Source organism: Panthera uncia, chromosome A2 (genome assembly GCF_023721935.1).
Source record: "Panthera uncia isolate 11264 chromosome A2, Puncia_PCG_1.0, whole genome shotgun sequence".
NCBI classification, from domain to species: domain Eukaryota; kingdom Metazoa; phylum Chordata; class Mammalia; order Carnivora; family Felidae; genus Panthera; species Panthera uncia.
The window spans coordinates 140,375,595-140,393,695 of record NC_064816.1 but is presented as its reverse complement, the minus strand read 5'-3'; the positions used below and the strand labels follow the sequence as shown (position 1 = coordinate 140,393,695).

General features: G+C 37.6%; 1 protein-coding gene across 3 annotated transcripts in view; it reads right to left on the bottom strand.

Annotated features, from left to right (window-relative positions):
- Positions 1 to 3,169: 3,169 nt before the first annotated feature.
- The window catches only part of STRIP2 (striatin interacting protein 2), a 46,688-nt gene continuing 31,756 nt past the window's right edge, over positions 3,170 to 18,101 (bottom strand). For all 3 annotated transcript variants that reach the window (XM_049641829.1, XM_049641831.1, XM_049641830.1), the window contains 3 exons: positions 8,236 to 8,340; positions 6,943 to 7,147; positions 3,170 to 3,481 (listed from right to left, as the gene is read on the bottom strand). In XM_049641829.1, coding sequence (XP_049497786.1) covers positions 3,231 to 3,481; positions 6,943 to 7,147; positions 8,236 to 8,340 — 561 coding nt within the window. In that variant the 3' untranslated portion in view covers positions 3,170 to 3,230. The remainder of the gene's footprint in view (positions 3,482 to 6,942; positions 7,148 to 8,235; positions 8,341 to 18,101) is intronic.

Sequence of the window (18,101 nt, the reverse complement as noted above, 5' to 3'; positions counted from 1 at the left end):
CTGTTAAGTGTTCAACTCTTGGTCCAGCTCAGGTCATGATCTCATGGTTCATGGGTTCAAGCCATGCACTGCGTTCCACACTGACAGTGTAGAGCCAGGCTCTCTCTGCCCCTCCCCGACTTGTGCGCTTGTGCACGCGCTCTCTCTCTCTCAAAATAAATTTTAAAAAATTAATAGTATTGATGAGATGAAGGTCATGAGTCTGACTGTTGTATGAACGTCAGTTTTGTTCCAGAACCATAGCTGCATTTTTAGTCTCAGCTAGTTTTATCGTAAATGTGGGTCATTTTAAGGCCTCGAGGAAAGAATTGAAACTCACCACAACTACATGTGGGAGAAACAGAAACCATCAAAACACTCATTTAGAGAACTGTCTTTATATAACAAAGATTATTGGTAGGTGGAAGAACGGGGGGAACTACGGACACAAAACGTCAAGAAAGTCACAACTGAAAATATCAGCATAAAGCACTGAAATGGGTGGTTTCAAATGCTCACCCATTTGAACGCTGTTGAAATTCTCAAGAATCTCTAAGAAAGCCCTACCACCGATCTCAAGAGCCCACTGAGAAGCTGCTGTGACTATCTACCCATATGTCTGGTTGCAACTGCCTTCTTGTAGGTAGAATATACTTCTCTGGCCCAATGTTAGGCTTGTCCATGTGAATTGTTTTTTGCCAGTGGAATGTGAGCAACTTGACTTATGCCACATCCAAGCACAAGCTTTAGGCACCCTCCAGGTCCTTGCATAGTATGGTTTGGTGCTTGCTCCTGCCCTTTAGCATGAGAATAGTACTCCCAGGTAGGAGCTATTCCATGCCAGCTTCCTGCCAGGATGAGAAGAGTCAAGCACAGCTGCAGCTGATCCCTAGACCCAGGAACAAGAAATAAGGGTCTGTCATAAGTCACTGAGATTTTGCAGTTGTTTGTATTAGTCTACCCCCAGGGAATACTACACGAGATTTTATATGTTCATCCTCTTTATGTATTATTCCTTTCATATATCCACTTAAGGTTCTTTTGTCTTGAAGAATTAAAGACCAATTTTTAACTCCAGTTCAATTTCTTTTTATTAAAGTGCTTTAGTAGATAAACAATGTTAACAACAATTAACACAACTTTACTGAAATACTCACAAATAAAAATCCTCTATAAATCACTCAAATAATGGTCTTCTAAGTAGTAACAGTAATCACCATTAGAGGCTAGTTAATCTGAATTTATTCCTAACCACACACAAGGGTTCTCAGATTAGAAGATTCAAATCAGTTTAACATACGGGGCTGGCTATCAATACCCTGAATGCTATCCCAGCAAGTCAGCGAAAACAATGTTGTGATTGGAAACTAATCACTTTTCTTGGTGTCTCAGTTTCTCCATCTGCACTGAGAATTAATCTTCCCTTAGAGAAGATTTGTAAAAAAAAGTATGAAATGTTAAAGCTTAGCATACTTACATGCCTCAGAAAGCATTCATGTGCATATTTTTAAAAGGGCAACTTATTTGTTCTTGACACAAATTAAATACTATATGGCTTTAAGAGAAATAGATTGATGACTGCTCTTTCCTTGAAAATTGTCTTTTCAGTTGAACCACACTAAAATAGATTAATAAGGTTCATATATGATATGCTCAGTAAATTATTTTGATTGCAGTAAGGACAGCTGTCCTATTTAGGTAAACTTTACAAATTGTTTTAAGAAGTGTCATCCATTACTTAAACATTCTTCATGACCTTTCCATAAAAACAGAAAGCTGCTACCCTACAGCACAAAGAGGCGAAATCCAAGTTTTGGTTAGAATTCTGGTTTAGTTCCTTTGGATATCATTGGTAACTGTATCATGACTTCCAAATGAGACTGTGGTTGACAGAGTAAATAATCATATTTTTACTAGACCTCCAGTGCAATTTAAGTGGCCTGGTGCTATCATAAAAAAGATTCAGTAGTGTCTGTATCAGTAGGGAGGGCATTTAAAATAAAAAAGCGTGAAAATATAGATAACATAACTGTGGGGACAGAAGAGAAATAAAATGATCCTGATTGAATCAGGAGCTTTTCTAAAAACCTTGTTTCTGTTGAGAAGTATGTGATTTTGCTGTAAAAGAAGTTTAAAGAGGTTGGTGCATCAACCCCTATATTTTCAAAGAAATGTGCAATACTTTTAGATAGAAACAGTATTGCTAAATCTCCACATGACACTTTGGAACCACTAGCAGTAAAAAGGGAAAAAAATCATTAATCAACATAGGAGATGAAAAATGGTAAGCTGTGATGCTCTTGCTATTCTATTCAATTAAAAAATAAATCGATCACGAGCACAAATGGACATGCCATCTCAATAAATAAAACCTCCTGTAGTTACTTGTCATTTAAAAAGTGAATTGGATGAAAAGGATAATTTTCTACAGTGTACTCCATCATTTGAAGACTGAAGTAGTTTCAGAAAAACATGATACTTCCTTAGAGGAGGCCTATTTCATATTGGCTGTGGCAGAGCACTCCATGCACTATACAGGAATACACAAAAAGATAATTTCCAGATTCAACATAGATCTCTTTGGGAGTAGAGAAAAAACACTTTACTCAATATGCCTTACTATAACATGCAGTACTTAGGTAATAGTAAATCATCGTCCTCCACAAAGAAGGTGCAGGTGCTCTAAAATCATCTTTGAGATAATAATTTTAGAAAGAGGTGTCAAAATTTTAAATTTAAAATACAGACTTAATTTCAAAGTTGGTTTTGCCAAACCTCTCATAAGTCCTTGGAATCCAGCGTGAGCAAGAAGGAAATGTTCTCCCTATTTCATGACTTGCACCTCCCATTACCTATGATGAATATCATGAGTCAAATACCATAATAAACTTATTCTCATTCTTGGGGCCAGCAAAGGCTAGGCTGGTTCTAGGCAACACTAAAGCAGGGAGCGGTCCCACAAAAGAGCCTGTCCAGGACTGATCCAGCAGATTTTCAAGGCTACCTGGGCACCCAACTCACCCCAGGGCAGGTTGACCAATTTGTTGTGACTCAGGATCCTACCCTTGCACTATCTCCAGGCCCAAAGCCCCTAGAATGGCCCTGCACTACACTGGATGTCCTTGGGCTAGGCCAGCTCTCCCCTAGACAAACACTCCCAGGGCTGGAAACAAAGGCCAAATGGGCAGGGTAGGCAGAGCACCATTTATTGGAGCCAACCCCCATCTATCATATGCTTTTTAAGAGCTCAGTCAGTGATTCTGGAGCAGCTCCTCCCAACAGATGGGCTGTGAAAACACCTCTCTCTCCAGCCAGAGCTCATATGAATAGTGGAAATCCTCAGGCAGATCCAACCTCTGCCCCAGCACACTCTGCAAGCAGTTATCCACAGGTGAAAATTCAGAGTCCTGGGGTTTGTCATACCGGCGGCTGTTAAAAGCCTCAATGTTGGCCCTCAAAGTGCATTCTTCTGCTTGGAAGTCCCATGGCCTGGCATCGATGTCTGTGTTAGGAAGAGAGGAAGAAAAACATGTATACAACTCAGGACACTGCTTCTCTTATCACAGAGCATGGTCTATGGAATAAGAACAATGAAACTGCTCAGAATTCCCTTTTTATGGGGGGCAGGCATTGTACAAAGTAAGTATATAACATTCTGCCACTTTGGTTTAAAAAATACTCTTGGGGGGCGCCTGGGTGGTTCAGTCGGTTAAGCGTCCAACTTCAGCTCAGGTCATGATCTCACGGTTTGTGGGTTCGAGCCCTGCGCTGGCAGCTCAGAGCCTGGAGCCTGGTTAGGATTCTGTGTCTCCCTCTCTCTCTGCTCCTCCTCCACTCATGCTCTGTCTCTTTCTCTCAAAAATAAAATAAACATTAAAAAATTAAAAATAAGATAAAATAAAATAAAATAAAATAAAATAAAATAAAATAAAATAAAAAATACTCTTGTACATGCAGAGACTATCTTTGGAAGGAGAGTCTAGAAACTGGTAACAGTGATTACCACTGAGAAGGAAATAAGGCCCCTGAGAGAGGTGGACTTTTTTTTTTTTTAACTGTACTTCCTTTTCATTATTTTACTTTCTTATCAGTTATATGTATTATATTTTCCAAAATAGCAATTCAGTTCCTTTTACGGAGCTTTCCTAGGGGGATGAGAGTTTCCCATTTGAACGGAATCACCAGCTCTCAAGGAATGGAAAGAGGCAGGAAAGGGGTACAACAAGGAGAATCAGAATGGACCAATTATTGAAGACTTTACTGATTCCCTGCGACCTCTGCCAGCATATGATAAATGTATGTGCCAGCTTCTGTTAAAATTATGAGGTGAAAGCGTCCATGAAGATAAAAATAGAAAACAGATAATCTGCTATCTCTATTTATCCCACTCAGACACTTATTTCAGGGCTAGAGATACATCTTTTTCAGATCTCTTATGTCCCACATTCAATGGCTTATCTTTTTTCTTTTTTTTAAGATTTTATTTTTTAAGTAATCTCTAAACCCAATGTAGGGCTTGAACTTACACAACCTCAAGATCAAGAGCTGCACACTCTACTGACTGAGCCAGCCAGGCATCCCTTAATGGTTTATCTTTAAAGGAAGTACAGATTGGGTTTGGGCTCGTGATGGCAGCAACAACAGACATGGCATTTGCAGGATAAAACATTTTCGTGTTTTAAAAATCTACAAAAATTTAAATAGTTAATTGTGTTTTATGTCTCATAGAAGTTGTATCCTGGCTTGTTATCCACTAATCATATATTTCCCTTAGTTCTCTGGGTTCTTTACTGCAGCATTCTCTAAAATTCAGACAGGTTACAAATCTCAGCAAATATAAGTCATAGTCATCTTACCAAAAACTCTTAAATACAATTAGGCAAATAATGGTCAAATCCCACTACAGTGAATGTCAATATAATGAAAAAGCTCTCCAAAATAAATTCTTCCAAACTCTAGTCAATCTATCATATCTTGATAGTAAACCAGATGTTATACTGTCTCCTAACATGAGAGAATATGCAGTTCCCAATGTTACCTAGAATATATTATGGCTTAAAAGCTTTAAACTGAATCCATTGAAACTTCAGACCTAACTTTCAGTTTACAGATGATACCAGAGACAGATAGATAAGGTAAATGATGACACAAAGAAGCAAGAAATAAAACCAGAAGGTGGATATTCTGCAGGACAACTGGCCTAGTTCTTCAATTAGTCAGCATTATGGGAAAAAAACCCTGAAAACAAAACACGGCTAAATTTAACAAATAAAAAGATAGAACAACCAGATGGAATTTGTGGCCCTGGGTTAAATTATAACTTGGAAAAAATAACTTTAAATAATATTTTGGGGCAAAGGAAGAATTCTGAAATTGGACTTATTGGATAAAATGAAAATATACTGATATGGAAAGATGTAGATAATGTTAACTGAAAAAAGATGATAAAACAGCATGTATAAATTGCTTTCACTTGAGTAAAATGTGTGTGTGTGTGTGTGTGTGTGTGTGTGTGTGTGTGTATGTAAAAAAAAAAAAAAAAGACCTGGAAGAATATCTAATAAGATGTTAACAGTGTCAATCTTTGGGTGGTACAAATAGGGCATAAATATTGTGATATAGTAAAGTTTTCTGACTTGTACTTTCAAACTGCTTTTTGTTATTTATGTATGTATGTATGTATGTATGTATGTATGTAATTTATTGTCAAATTGGTTTCCATACAACACCCAGTGCTCATCCCAACAGGTGCCCTCAATGCCCATCGCCCACTTTCCCCTCTCCCCCACTCCCCATCAACCCTCAGTTTGATCTCAGTATTTAACAGTCTCTTATGTTTTGCCTCCTTCCCTCTCTGTAACTTTTCTAACCCCCTTCCCCTACCCCCTGGTCTTCTGTTGAGTTTCTCAGGATCCACATGAGTGAAAACATATGGTATCTGTCTTTCTCTGCCTGACTTATTTCTCTTAGCATAACACTCTCCAGTTCCATCCACGTTGCTACAAATGGCCAGATTTCATTCTTTCTCATTGCCAAGTAGTATTCCATTGTATATATAAACCACATCGTCTTTATCCATTCATCAGTTGATGGACATTTAGGCTCTTTCCATAATTTGGCTATTGTTGAAAGTACTGCTATAAACATTGGGGTACAAGTGCCCCTATGCATCAGCACTCCTGTACCCCTTGGGCAAATTCCTAGCAGTGCTATTACTGGGTCATAGGGTAGCTTTAATTTTTTGAGGAACCTCCACACCGTTTTCCAGAGCGGCTGCACCAGTTTGCATTCCCACCAACAGTGCAAGAGGGTTCCCATTTCTCCACATCCTCTCCAGCATCTATAGTCTCCTGATTTGTTCATTTAGCCACTCTGACCGGCGTGAGGTGGTATCTCAGTGTGGTCAAACTGTTTTTTAAAAAAAGTTTATTTATTTAAGTACTCTCTACATTCAACATGGGGCTCACACCTACAACTCTGAAATCAAGAGTTGCATGCTCTCCCGACTAAGCCAGCCAGGTGTCACTCTAACTGCTTTTTAATAATAAAAGGTTATTTTAATTTTAGAAATCTTTTGGAGAAACCTGTCATTTAAAGGAATGTTTTAAAAAGGGGTAATTATCTCTTAATTTACTTGTTTCATAAGATGGAGTTTTTTAAAGTAAACTCTACCCCCAACATGGGGCTTGAACTCATAACCCCAAGATCACTAGTTGCATGCTCTACTGACTGACCCAGCCAGACACCCCTATAATATGGATTTTTATAGTTAATATGGGACCAGGGTACATGCTATTTGGGGCAGTACCTTAAAGTTTGTTGTATCAGCCCCTGACTATAATCACATATTTTCTCATCCAAAATACGTAACAATTCATACCAAAAGAGTACAGATACACATTTGTTTAGTTTTGTTTAAACTCTGGGCAACTCCTGGAGGTCAAAAGCTCTAAGAATACTCACCATTCCCATAAGCCCAGTCATCATTCATGCGGTGGCGTACTTTCTGGTAGATGGCTGACATGGTTTTCATGTTGCTTTTTCTCCACTGGCGCCCCAAGTACTTGGTCTGTATTTTTAGCAGCTTCAGAACATAAAGTTGCAGCATGGCCTGTTTGACCTTGAGGGCCCGCTTTAAGATTGGAGCTGATTTGAATACCACCAGCATCTACCAATTTAAAGAAGGGTGGGAGTGAAGAGAGGCAGATAAGGATCTCAAGTTTCTTGGAACTCCAACTCACAGACAATCCTTTTTTTTTAATGTTTATTTTTGGGATGGAGAGAGAGAGACAGAGCATGAGTGGGGAAAGAGCAGAGAGGGAGACACAGAATCTGAAGCAGGCTCCAGGCTCTGAGCTGTCAGCACAGACCTTGATGTGGGGCTCAAACCCATGAACTGCGAGATCATGCCCTGAGCCGAAGTCGGACATTTAACCATCTGAGCCACCCAGGCGCCCCAACTCACAAATTAAGCCAAGCCTGCTGGCCTCAATACTCCAGGGAGCTTTTGGGAATCTATGGTCCAGGTTCTCTTTACATTTAGTCTTTAAGAATATAGAGGAATCACTCCATTTATATGTCACAGTTCAAAGTTTCTAATATTCAAAGTACATGATATAAAGAGCAAAATAATTCTGTCAGCCACACGTCCCATTTCTACTGTTACAATTTCTCAAGAATCTTCTGGATACATAATTCTTTGTACACATATATTATTTTTATTAACAAAAACAACAGCTAGCTACATAACCTGTCATATTGTTCCATACCTTGCTTTTTATTTAACAATAGATCTTGAAAATTATTACACATCAGTGTAGAATTGTCTCGTTCTTTTTTCCTGCCTCATTCTTTTTAATGGTTATATAATATTTTATTATAAGGATGTACCAACATTATTTAACCAGTTGGTCCTGTGTTAATAAGCTTTAGGTCATTTCCAATCTTTCATAATTCATGCTGCAATGAATAATCTTAAGACTTGCATCATTTGGGATGTGTGATTATAATCCAAAGAACAATGCTAACTTTCCAACCAGAGCTGCTCTGGGGGAGGGTCCATATTCAGCTCCTTATAAAGAAATAGACTGGTGAATAATTATCTCATATAGAATAAGTGCCCAGAATTAGGAGGTGTTCACCTTATGTGGCATTTAGTGCCTATCTACAGATTTCACAAAGCAGGAAGTCCATAAATATTTACAATTTAAAAAATTCAGTCAGATAGACACCTCCATGATCTAAAGCCCCACTCACCATGGTTCTGGAATGCTTCCATTTGGTCAGTTTATTGAGCAGCCTCAGAAGGTTGATGCAGGAAAAGAGGTTCCTCCAGCAGAACTGGTTGTTGTCTCCAGCTTCCTGTAATAAGGCACACCCCCCATTATGTCAACACCTACAAGGCTTTCATTCCCACAGAAACCTGGAAGTCACAGTTGGTCAGTTTAGGTGAGGCCTTCCTTATGAAATGCTACCTCCTCATCATTCTGCTCTTCACACACTAAGGCCTCAAAGCATGAAATACCCTTCATCTGAAAACACACGGCTGCCAATCCTGGAAGACTGTACCTAGAGCAAGAATTGGTTAGAAAGAGGATACATGAACATAGGAACTTCACTCAAGCAAGCCTTCTTGTGTAACTTTCTGTTTTAGAATCAGAAAAGAGATGATAGAATTTTACCTCCATATACTTTGCACTTATATAAGCTGTATTTGTAACTGCTAGGACTTATTCTGGTATATTTCTTTCTCTCTTTCTCTTTTTTTAAGTAGGCTCTCTGCCCAACACGGGGTTAGAACTCATGATGCCAATATCAAGAGTCACATGCTCCATTAACTGAACCAGCCAGGCGCCCCTATTCTGGTAGATTTCAAACTATTTTTGGATGGATCTGATATTCATTATGATTGAATTTCTTTAATCACCCCACCCTCCTTTATCAAACCCCATTGCAGTAAATAGCTTGATTCTCCAGCACGGAAGCAAAAATGGCAGATGGTTAATTCTAACCAGGTGTTTCTCTTAACATGTTTATTGATAGCTTGTGAGCACCCAACCAGAGATAACAGATGGATGTCAGATTAGAAACAGGTATCTACTCACAGAAACATCTTTCAGGGACAAAAATAAGAGTGCTTCTGGATTTGGGGACTGTAAATATACTGGTGTCAGAAGTTATATAAATCAATGAGTATGCATGGTGGCCAAACTAACATCTTGGAAATTATTCATGTCTACGAATTGATAGGAGAAAGTAGGAGTAGGAGATGATGTGTAGAAGTGAGCTGTTGTCTGAAGAATGGAAAATTATCCTCTGCTGCTTTCCCAAATTAATCTGAAGCAAGCAAGACAGGCATACATCCAATGCGGAACAAACTTCCAGGAACTTTGAGAGTATTAGAATCTAATACTAGATTCTAATAAATAAGACTAAGGGTCAAAAAGCTTCATAGAAACTTTTTAGAAATATTATTTAAAAATAATGTTCTCTTTTCTGTAGTAAATGTTCAATATTGTGTTTCGAACTAGTCCCTGGAGAACCATCTGTTTCCTTCTAAGAGAAACTTCTATGGGAGTTTCCATTCTAGTGCATCAGCTAGTCAGCTTGCCCAAAACAGATAGGTTCTACAGATGTTCCATCTTGTGTGGCTAACAGAGGAATGGACTCTTAAATGTTTATTTATTTATTTTTTTAAAGAAGCAAGGGAAACAGAGAACATATGGGAGAGACTAAGTATATCTCCACTGTGAGCTTCCTTTATCTTGATTTCTAATATGCTAGCATAAAAAGCCTTGCATTCCTTAGCACCTCAAAATATAATATGGGGGGTGCTTGACTGGCTCAGTTGGTAGAGCATGTGACTCTTGATCTTGGGGTCTGAGTTCAAGTCGCACATTGGACATAGAGCTCATGTTAAAACAAAATAAAACAAAAGTATGGGAGTAGGGGAGTGGCCTTGTAGAAGCAGCATTGGAATAGACACACTAGGACACCTGGATTATGGCTTTGGCCTTGGCTGTATGACTGTAGATAAATCATTTCCCTGCTTCTTGTAAGAGGCTGAACTAGATCATCTTTAAGATTCTTTCACCTCTGGGGCGCCTGGGTGACTCAGTCGGTTAAGCATCCGACTTCGGCTCAGGTCATGATCTCACAGTTCGTGGTTCAAGCCCCGCATCAGGCTCTGTGCTGACAGCTCAGAGCCTGAAGCCTGCTTCAGATTTTGTGTCTCCCTCTCTCTCTGCCCCTCCCCTGCTCATGCTCTGTCTCTCAAGTAAATAAAAACATTAAAAAAAAAAAAAAAAAGATTCTTTCACCTCTGATCATTCAATAACCCTGTGATTTACTCTGACTTTCTCCACTTGGCTCAAAAGTGAAGTTTTAACTGAAAGTAAGCTGATCGTGGCTGCCTTTTCCTCAAAGCTCACTCTCAAGAGTCCCAGGAAAGACATCTCAGTTCCCTCCTGAAGATAGTCTCATCTGCCCAGGGCCTTGCTCTTTTCTTTCTGATAATACTTCCCCACTGACTAAAACTAGCCCCACTTCCTGCATCACCAGATGCTGCCTGAAGTGGGCACTGAAAGAACACATGCTAGTCAAAGGCTCTCTCAGGACAGCCGCTCCCAGGCTTGGTGTCTGTTTGCAGCAGCAGGCTCTACATGAAGCCCTGCTCAAGCCTTCTGCCTTGTTCCAACCTAACAGACAATAATTTTCCAGCAGACCTTTAGTTCCATGGGTGTCTTTTCAGATTTGCCAGACGTGAGGGATTTTTTATTTATTTATGTTCACTCAAGGAAAATCACCTTCTTTCTCTTTTTTGGGGGAGGGCAGGACTCAGCATATTGATTAAGATGTATACTTTTGTGGGGAGATATATATTGTGAACAGCAGCACTTGGTCATATTCTCTTGTTTCTGATACTTCACACTATCCAAAGCAAGACCTTAACTCACCTTCTACCAGCGAAAGTTAAAAAAGAAAACATTTGCCCATGTTTCGGTAGCATAAGCATGTTTACAAAAATAATTCCACTTAGAATTGTACCCAAAATAATAAAATGCCTAGGAATAAACCTAATCAAAGAAGTGAAAGACCTGTACTGTGAGAACTATAAAACACTGATGAAAGAAACCAAAGAGGACCAAAGAAATGGAAAGGCATTCCATGCTCATGGATTGAAAACAAAAAAGTATTATTAAAATGGGCATACTACCCAAAGCAATCTACAGATGTAATGCAATCCCCAACCAAACACCAACAGCATTTTTCACAGGACTAGAACAAACAATCCTAAAATTTGTATGGAACCGCAGAAGACCCTGAATAGCAAAGCAATCTTGAAAGAGAAAAAACTGGAGGTATCACAATTCCAGACTTCAAGTTATATTACAAAGTGGTAGTCATCAAAACAGTATGGTACTGGCACAAAAACACACAGATCAATAGAACAGAATAGAAAATCCAGAAATAAATCCACAATTAAATGGTCAATTAATTTTTTTTTTTTGGTCAATTAATTTTTGACAAAGGAGGAAAGAATATACATTGAGAAAAAGTTTCTTCAACAAATGGTGCTGGGAAAACTGGACAGCTACAGGCAAAAAAATAAAACTGGACCACTTTCTTTTACCATACAGAAAAATAGGCTCAAAATGGATAAAAGACCTACATGTGAGACCTGAAACCATAAGAATCCTAGAAGAGAGGACAGGCAGTAATTTCTCTGACATTGGCGGTAGCACTATTTTTCAAGATCTGTCTTCTGAGGCAAGAGCAACAGAAGCAAAAATAAACAAATGGGACTACATTAAAATAAAAAGCTTCTGCACAGCGAAGAAAACAATCAACAAAACTAAAAGGCAACCTATGGAATGGGAGAAGATATTTGCAAATGACGTATCTGATAAAGGGCTAGTATCCCAAATATATAAAGAACTGATACAACTCAACCCCCAAAAGACAAATAATACAATTAAAAAATGGGCTAAAGACGTGAACAGACATTTCTCCAAAGAAGACATATAGCTGGCAACAGACACATGAAAAGATGCTCAATATCACTTATCATCAGGGAAATGTAAATCAAAACTAAAATGAGAGATCACCTCATACCTGTCAGAATGGCCAAAACAAAAAACATAAGAAACAACAAATGTTGGCAAGGATGTGTAGAAAAAGGAACTCTCTTACATTGTTGGTAAGAATGCAAACTGGTTCCTCAAAAAGTTAGAAACAGAACTACCCTATGATCCAGTAATCATACTACGTGGTATTTACCCCCAAAATACAAAAACACTAATTCAAAGGGATACATGCACCCCTATGTTTACTGAAGCATTACTTACAATAGCCAAGATATACAAGCAGCACAAGTGTCCATCCATAGATAAATGGATAAAGAAGATGGGGTATATATATATATATATATATATATATATATATATGTATATATGTATATATATACATATATATACACAATGGATTATTTTTCAGCCATAAAAAAGAATGAAATCTTGCCATTTGAAACAACATGGATGGAGTTAGACAGTATAATGCTAAGTGAAATAAATTAGAGAAAGACAAATACCATATGATTTCACTCACAAGTGGACTTTAAGAAACAAAATGAATGAGCAAAGGAAAAAAGAGAAAGACAAACTAAGAGACTCTTAATTATAGAGAACAAACGGAAAGTTACCAGAGGGGAGGTGGTGGGGGAAATGGGTGAAATAGATGATGGAGATTAAGAGTACACTTATCATGATTAACACTGAGTAATGCGTAGAATTACTAAATCACTATATTGTACACCTGAAATTAATGCAATACTGTATATTAATTACACTGGAATTAAAACCAAAAACAACTAAAAATTTTTATTTACATACAACTGAGGTCTAAAAATTCAGTTCAGGGATCACATCCTACCCTTTCATAGTATCTCTAAGGCACTACAAAGATTCTGTTCTCAAGATCCATCTTAGCCCAGCTGACTGAGCCAAGCCAAATAAAAACAGAGGCTTACGCCAGTTATGTGGATAATTAACTCAAAAGACTGCTGAAAGAACAGAGTGTTTCTTCCTTTTGTACTGAGGAAATCAAATTGGTTGGAATCTGAGCACTAAAAGAGACTCAGCTTTTAGACTTGGCTAAGTCTAGTCCAATTCTGTCATCCACAGAAGCAAAACCTGAGGCTCAGGGAGAGGAAGGGCTTGCTTAAGTTCACATAAGTGCCCCAACCAGAGCTTGAACCTCTATTTCCAGTAACTGATTGAATTATAACACTATTTACGGTTCATCTTTATTTACTGTTCTTTATTTACTGTTCATCTTCTGGTTGCCCTTCTGGAATCCTAGACACAGAAGATGATCTCCTGAGAGAAAATTTGATTTGATCCCCTGCTTTCTCAGCTTCTTCAAAACCTAATGGTAAAGAAACTTTCTTAAGTCCTATTATAATCGTTATTTCAAACAAGCCTAATAGTTTCCAGAAACAACAACAACAGCAACAACAACAATAATGACAATAATTAGGTTTCCAGTTGTAAAGGGGAACATCTGACTGAGTTCGGTCAGTCTATGATCAGACTGAACCTTTGAAGTGCTGCTAGGGGCACCTGGCTGGCTCAGTCCAAAGAGCATGCAACTCTTGATCTCAGGGTTGTGAGTTCGAGCCCCATGTTGGGGGTAGAGATTACTTAAATAAATAAATAAATAAATAAATAAAAACTTAAAAAAAAAACAAAAACAAAAACAAAAACAAAGAAGTACTGCTAAGTGTTAAATCTAATACATCACAAACCTTCTCAGCTTATTAAAGTCCCTAGTGATGATTCTTATTTTCAGATTGATAACCAGCTTTTCAGTGAAAATCAGAGTTTCTAATATTAACTTGGTTGTTATGTAATGACTCCATGGGAGTTTCATAGTCCAGGAAAAGTTTATGTTCACCTAATGGCCCAATGTCTCCCTTTTTACACATGGAACTTCTACAACCTATAACCTACTTGATCAAGGTAACTTAGAGCTGTAGTTCTGTCTGCCTTTTCTATATTACAAACTAGTCTATTTCTTTGCTTTGGGCTTCAGGTGTTCCACGCCATGTCAGTCTTGCATTTATTTGAACCTATTTGAAAAAAAAAACAAACATTTGCTAGGTTTTAACACTTAATTATTGTAAATTCACAATAATAACCATTTCTCGGGAAATGATTCTTTTATTCATTCCGTTATTGTGGTTCACACAACTGAAAATGAATTCATATTTCTAGCTTAGAATTTCTTCCCTACCCCTCCCCCCAAAAAAAGGAATTTCTTTTCCCAATCACTATAGAAGAATTCCCTTATCATATGGATTTCTGACAGTTAAGGCACTGCTGGATTAAGGACCTAGATATCATAAAAGAGAGCTGTAATTCTTAAGTGGTATGAGTAAAAAAAGGAGGAAGGAGAAGAGAAAATGTCAAAATCATTTGGGGAGCTTTAGCAAAACAAACTATTATTTGCACCCTGGAGAGGGATCTGCACATTTGAATTTGAAAACTCATTCCATAGATTCTAATCTCATACCCATAATAGAAATGCTGTTTTAACAAGAAAAATGATAAAATGGTAAAAAAAAAACATTTATCCATGGTTCTTCCTCTATCCTCTATATAAATATACCTCATAGAAAATTGGATATTTACCTTATGATGTGTTTGCATTATATCTAGAACAGAGAAACAATAATGCTAAAGGCAATTGTGGTTTTAAATAGTGATGGTCACAAATCATTGGTTAAATAATGTCTGAAATGAATGTTAGAGACCTTAATACTTGAACATGATTATATTCCAATAAGAAAATAAAAACTAAAAACACAACAACAAAAATCTTCTGGGATATCTAAAAATATCTGGATTAGGAAGTTATAAAAACAAAATTTAATAAGGATAGATGAAAGGATCAGGTGCATACATTTAAGTGATATGAACATAATTTTATAGATCTTTCTGAATGTAAGTCAAACCCAAATTTGAGGAATTTGCAATGAACTACCTTTTAAAAATTAACTTAATAATTTTATTTACATATATCTAAAAGGAAATGCCAAATGTTTCTTTGCAAATGGCTAAGTCACGTAAATTCTGACCCACTATTTTGGCTCTACCCGGACAATACTTCATCACTCTACCCATTTCCTCATCAGTCAAGGATGCGATTCGGCAAGATATTGAGAAACCTCTAGCTCTGATACTCAGAGATTCCACATATACCACTTTTTCTCATTCCTCCATCCTTAATCTATAGGCCTACCTGAACATCTACATTGTTCAAAATATGCCCTTCCTTGTATGTGATGCTGGTGTTATTAAATCACTTTCTGTAGAAAAACAACAAGCATTTTGAACTGAGTTGGCTTGGCAGCAGTGACAATGGATTTACACAGAACTTGCCACATTTTTGGGGCCCAAATATCTGTCAAATAGGAGAGGAAAGGAGGAAGGGGTGTAATCTGTAGGATTTCTCTTTAGGGCCAACAGACGACAAAGAAAGCTGACCTACAAACTTACCATCGTTTCAACATACTCTAAAGCAGTGATGTTTCTAAACTTTTTATTGCACATATCTCTCAGTAAATAATTTTTGTGTGCAATCCTAAATATACATGTTTACTTATAAGTTAGAAATACATTATTGTAATAACATTATGTATGTTCTAATATATACATAAATATGGAAAGAGATGTTAATACATAAAGGATCAATATATTCCATCCCCCAAAGCATCATCTTGCTCACTCTACTTTTTATTCCACTGCCCCAAATAACCATTCAGATGATGAGTATTCTACAATACTTGCTGAAGCCATATCACTGACTTTTCTAGCAACCTATCTTCCACACAATCATGCATTCATTACCCTTCTATGTTTGGAATTTAATTTTTTCCCTACTTTAATGGATTGAATTTGAATATAGACATTTGGAGATCCAAAAATTGTAAGCCTTCCTATACCAGGTACGTAGGGAAACTTCTCAGTACATGGGTAAGGATGTCTTATTGTAGAGCTAAACAGGTTGACAAAATGGGAAGACTTTAGAAAGTGCCTTTAACTTTGACCTTATTTCATGTCCATTAAATGTGCAACTGGAGTTCTAGATGAAGTTGAACTCAGTTCGAATTCAGAGAACTGAGAAAATATGAACCAAGACTACCTCAGCTGAGTAATTCTATTTCTAGGAATCTATCTTAGATAATCAGAGACAAAGTCAAAGATTCATGTGTGAGGATGTTCATTTTGGAGTTACACAGAAAACCCCAACAGTAGTAGAAAACAATCAATTAAGAAAATTAAGAAGAGGAATATTATGTGTAGCTATTAAAAATTATGTTCTTGGGTTCGAGCCCCGCGTCGGGCTCTGTGCTGACAGCTCAGAGCCTGGAGCCTGCTTCTGCTTCTGTGTCTCCCTCTCTCTCTGCCCCTAACCCACTCGCATTCTGTCTCTGTCTCTGTCAAAAATAAATAAACATTAAAAAAAAAAAAAAAAAATTATGTTCTTGGGCGCCTGGGCGGCTCAGCTGGTTGAGTGTCTGACTCTAGGTTTTGGCTCAGTCTCATGGTTTGTGGGTTTGAGCCCTACATCGGGCTCCATGCTTGCAGTGTGGAGTCTGCTTAGGATTCTCTCTCTTTCTCTGCCCCTCCCCAGCTTGCTCTTTCTAAGTAAAAAAATAAACTTAAAAAAAAAATTAGGTTCTCAAATATGTTTAAAGTCCACATTGTGATTTAAATTTTATCATGTAAATTGAAACAAAACCCAAAGTCCTTATTCTTTTAAATAATGTGTGTGTATATATATGAATGAATATGTACATATACGGTGATTGCAGCAAAACGTTAACAGTACTTACATGTAGGCAGTGTAATTAAGGTATTTTTGTTTTCTTCCCATTATTTTTCTGTATTTAGCCCATTTTCTACAATGGTATATACTGATTTTATAACGAGGAAAAAAAATTGCAATATTATTTAAAGAAAATCCTACACATTTATAAAAACCCAGTTCATTTTCTGTTTACAATGAATTTATTGCGCCTGGAAAAGAGATAAATCTTACTCATATGAACATTAGTCTTTTCTGAGTACAGAAGCCATCAGTTTAGATAAACAAACCATTATGTTGAGGACCTACGTGGAGTAAACTTGCTAGTTACTTAAGCCCATGATTGGGCTCAGGGGGAGTACTAGTACCATGAATTCAAGCGAGAAAAATCTGTGGTTACCAAATGAAACCACCAGGTGCCACTGTTGCTTCACAGAAAGGAGAGGACTACCTAGCATGAACTGTTTTATTTAGAATAGATACGTGCTTTCACCTGCTCATGGATAACAATAAAATCTTCTCAGAGGCATGATAATTATTTCAATAATTTTATGCTCATATCCTCAAAGATCCATCAAAAGATATCTGAAGGTAGAATTTCCATCAATTTTCTATATGTGGGATTGAGAAAAAAGAACATATTGCACTAAGAAATAGATTTCAGCCATTAAAAGCTGACTTTATGTTTTGAAATGCCCTACTAACAGTAGCCCTTTAATGCTGTATACCACTGTTTTCTGTGGGAAAGTGCTTTCCTCATTCCAACTCTGAATGGTAGGGATGTAAGTCTCCACCCTGGCTCTGCTACTTTCAACTGTAAGCTTTTGGCAGTTAAATTCTCCATCTATAAAACAGTAATATCAAGCTTATACAGTTATTTTAAAGTTTATTTCTTTATTTTGAGAGAGACAGCACGCGGAGTGCACACGTGAGCGGAGGAGAGGAAGAGAGAGGAGAGAATCCCAAGCAGGCTCCGCACTGTCAGTGCAGAGCCTGACACAGGGCTTGAACTCACGAACTGTGAGATCATGACCTGAGCTGAAATCAAGAGTCGGATGCTCAACTGACTGAGCCATCTAGGCACCCCTTACAGTATTTTATAGACTGAATAACATCATGTGCATAAACAGGGTTATTAGACAACTTATTACCTCTCTTTATAGGCATAAGAAGCTCCGAGCTTCCTTGGCTGCTGAGACCACATCTAAGTAAGACAGGAAATCTCTGCCCTGATGCTAAAAAGGGTGCTAGAT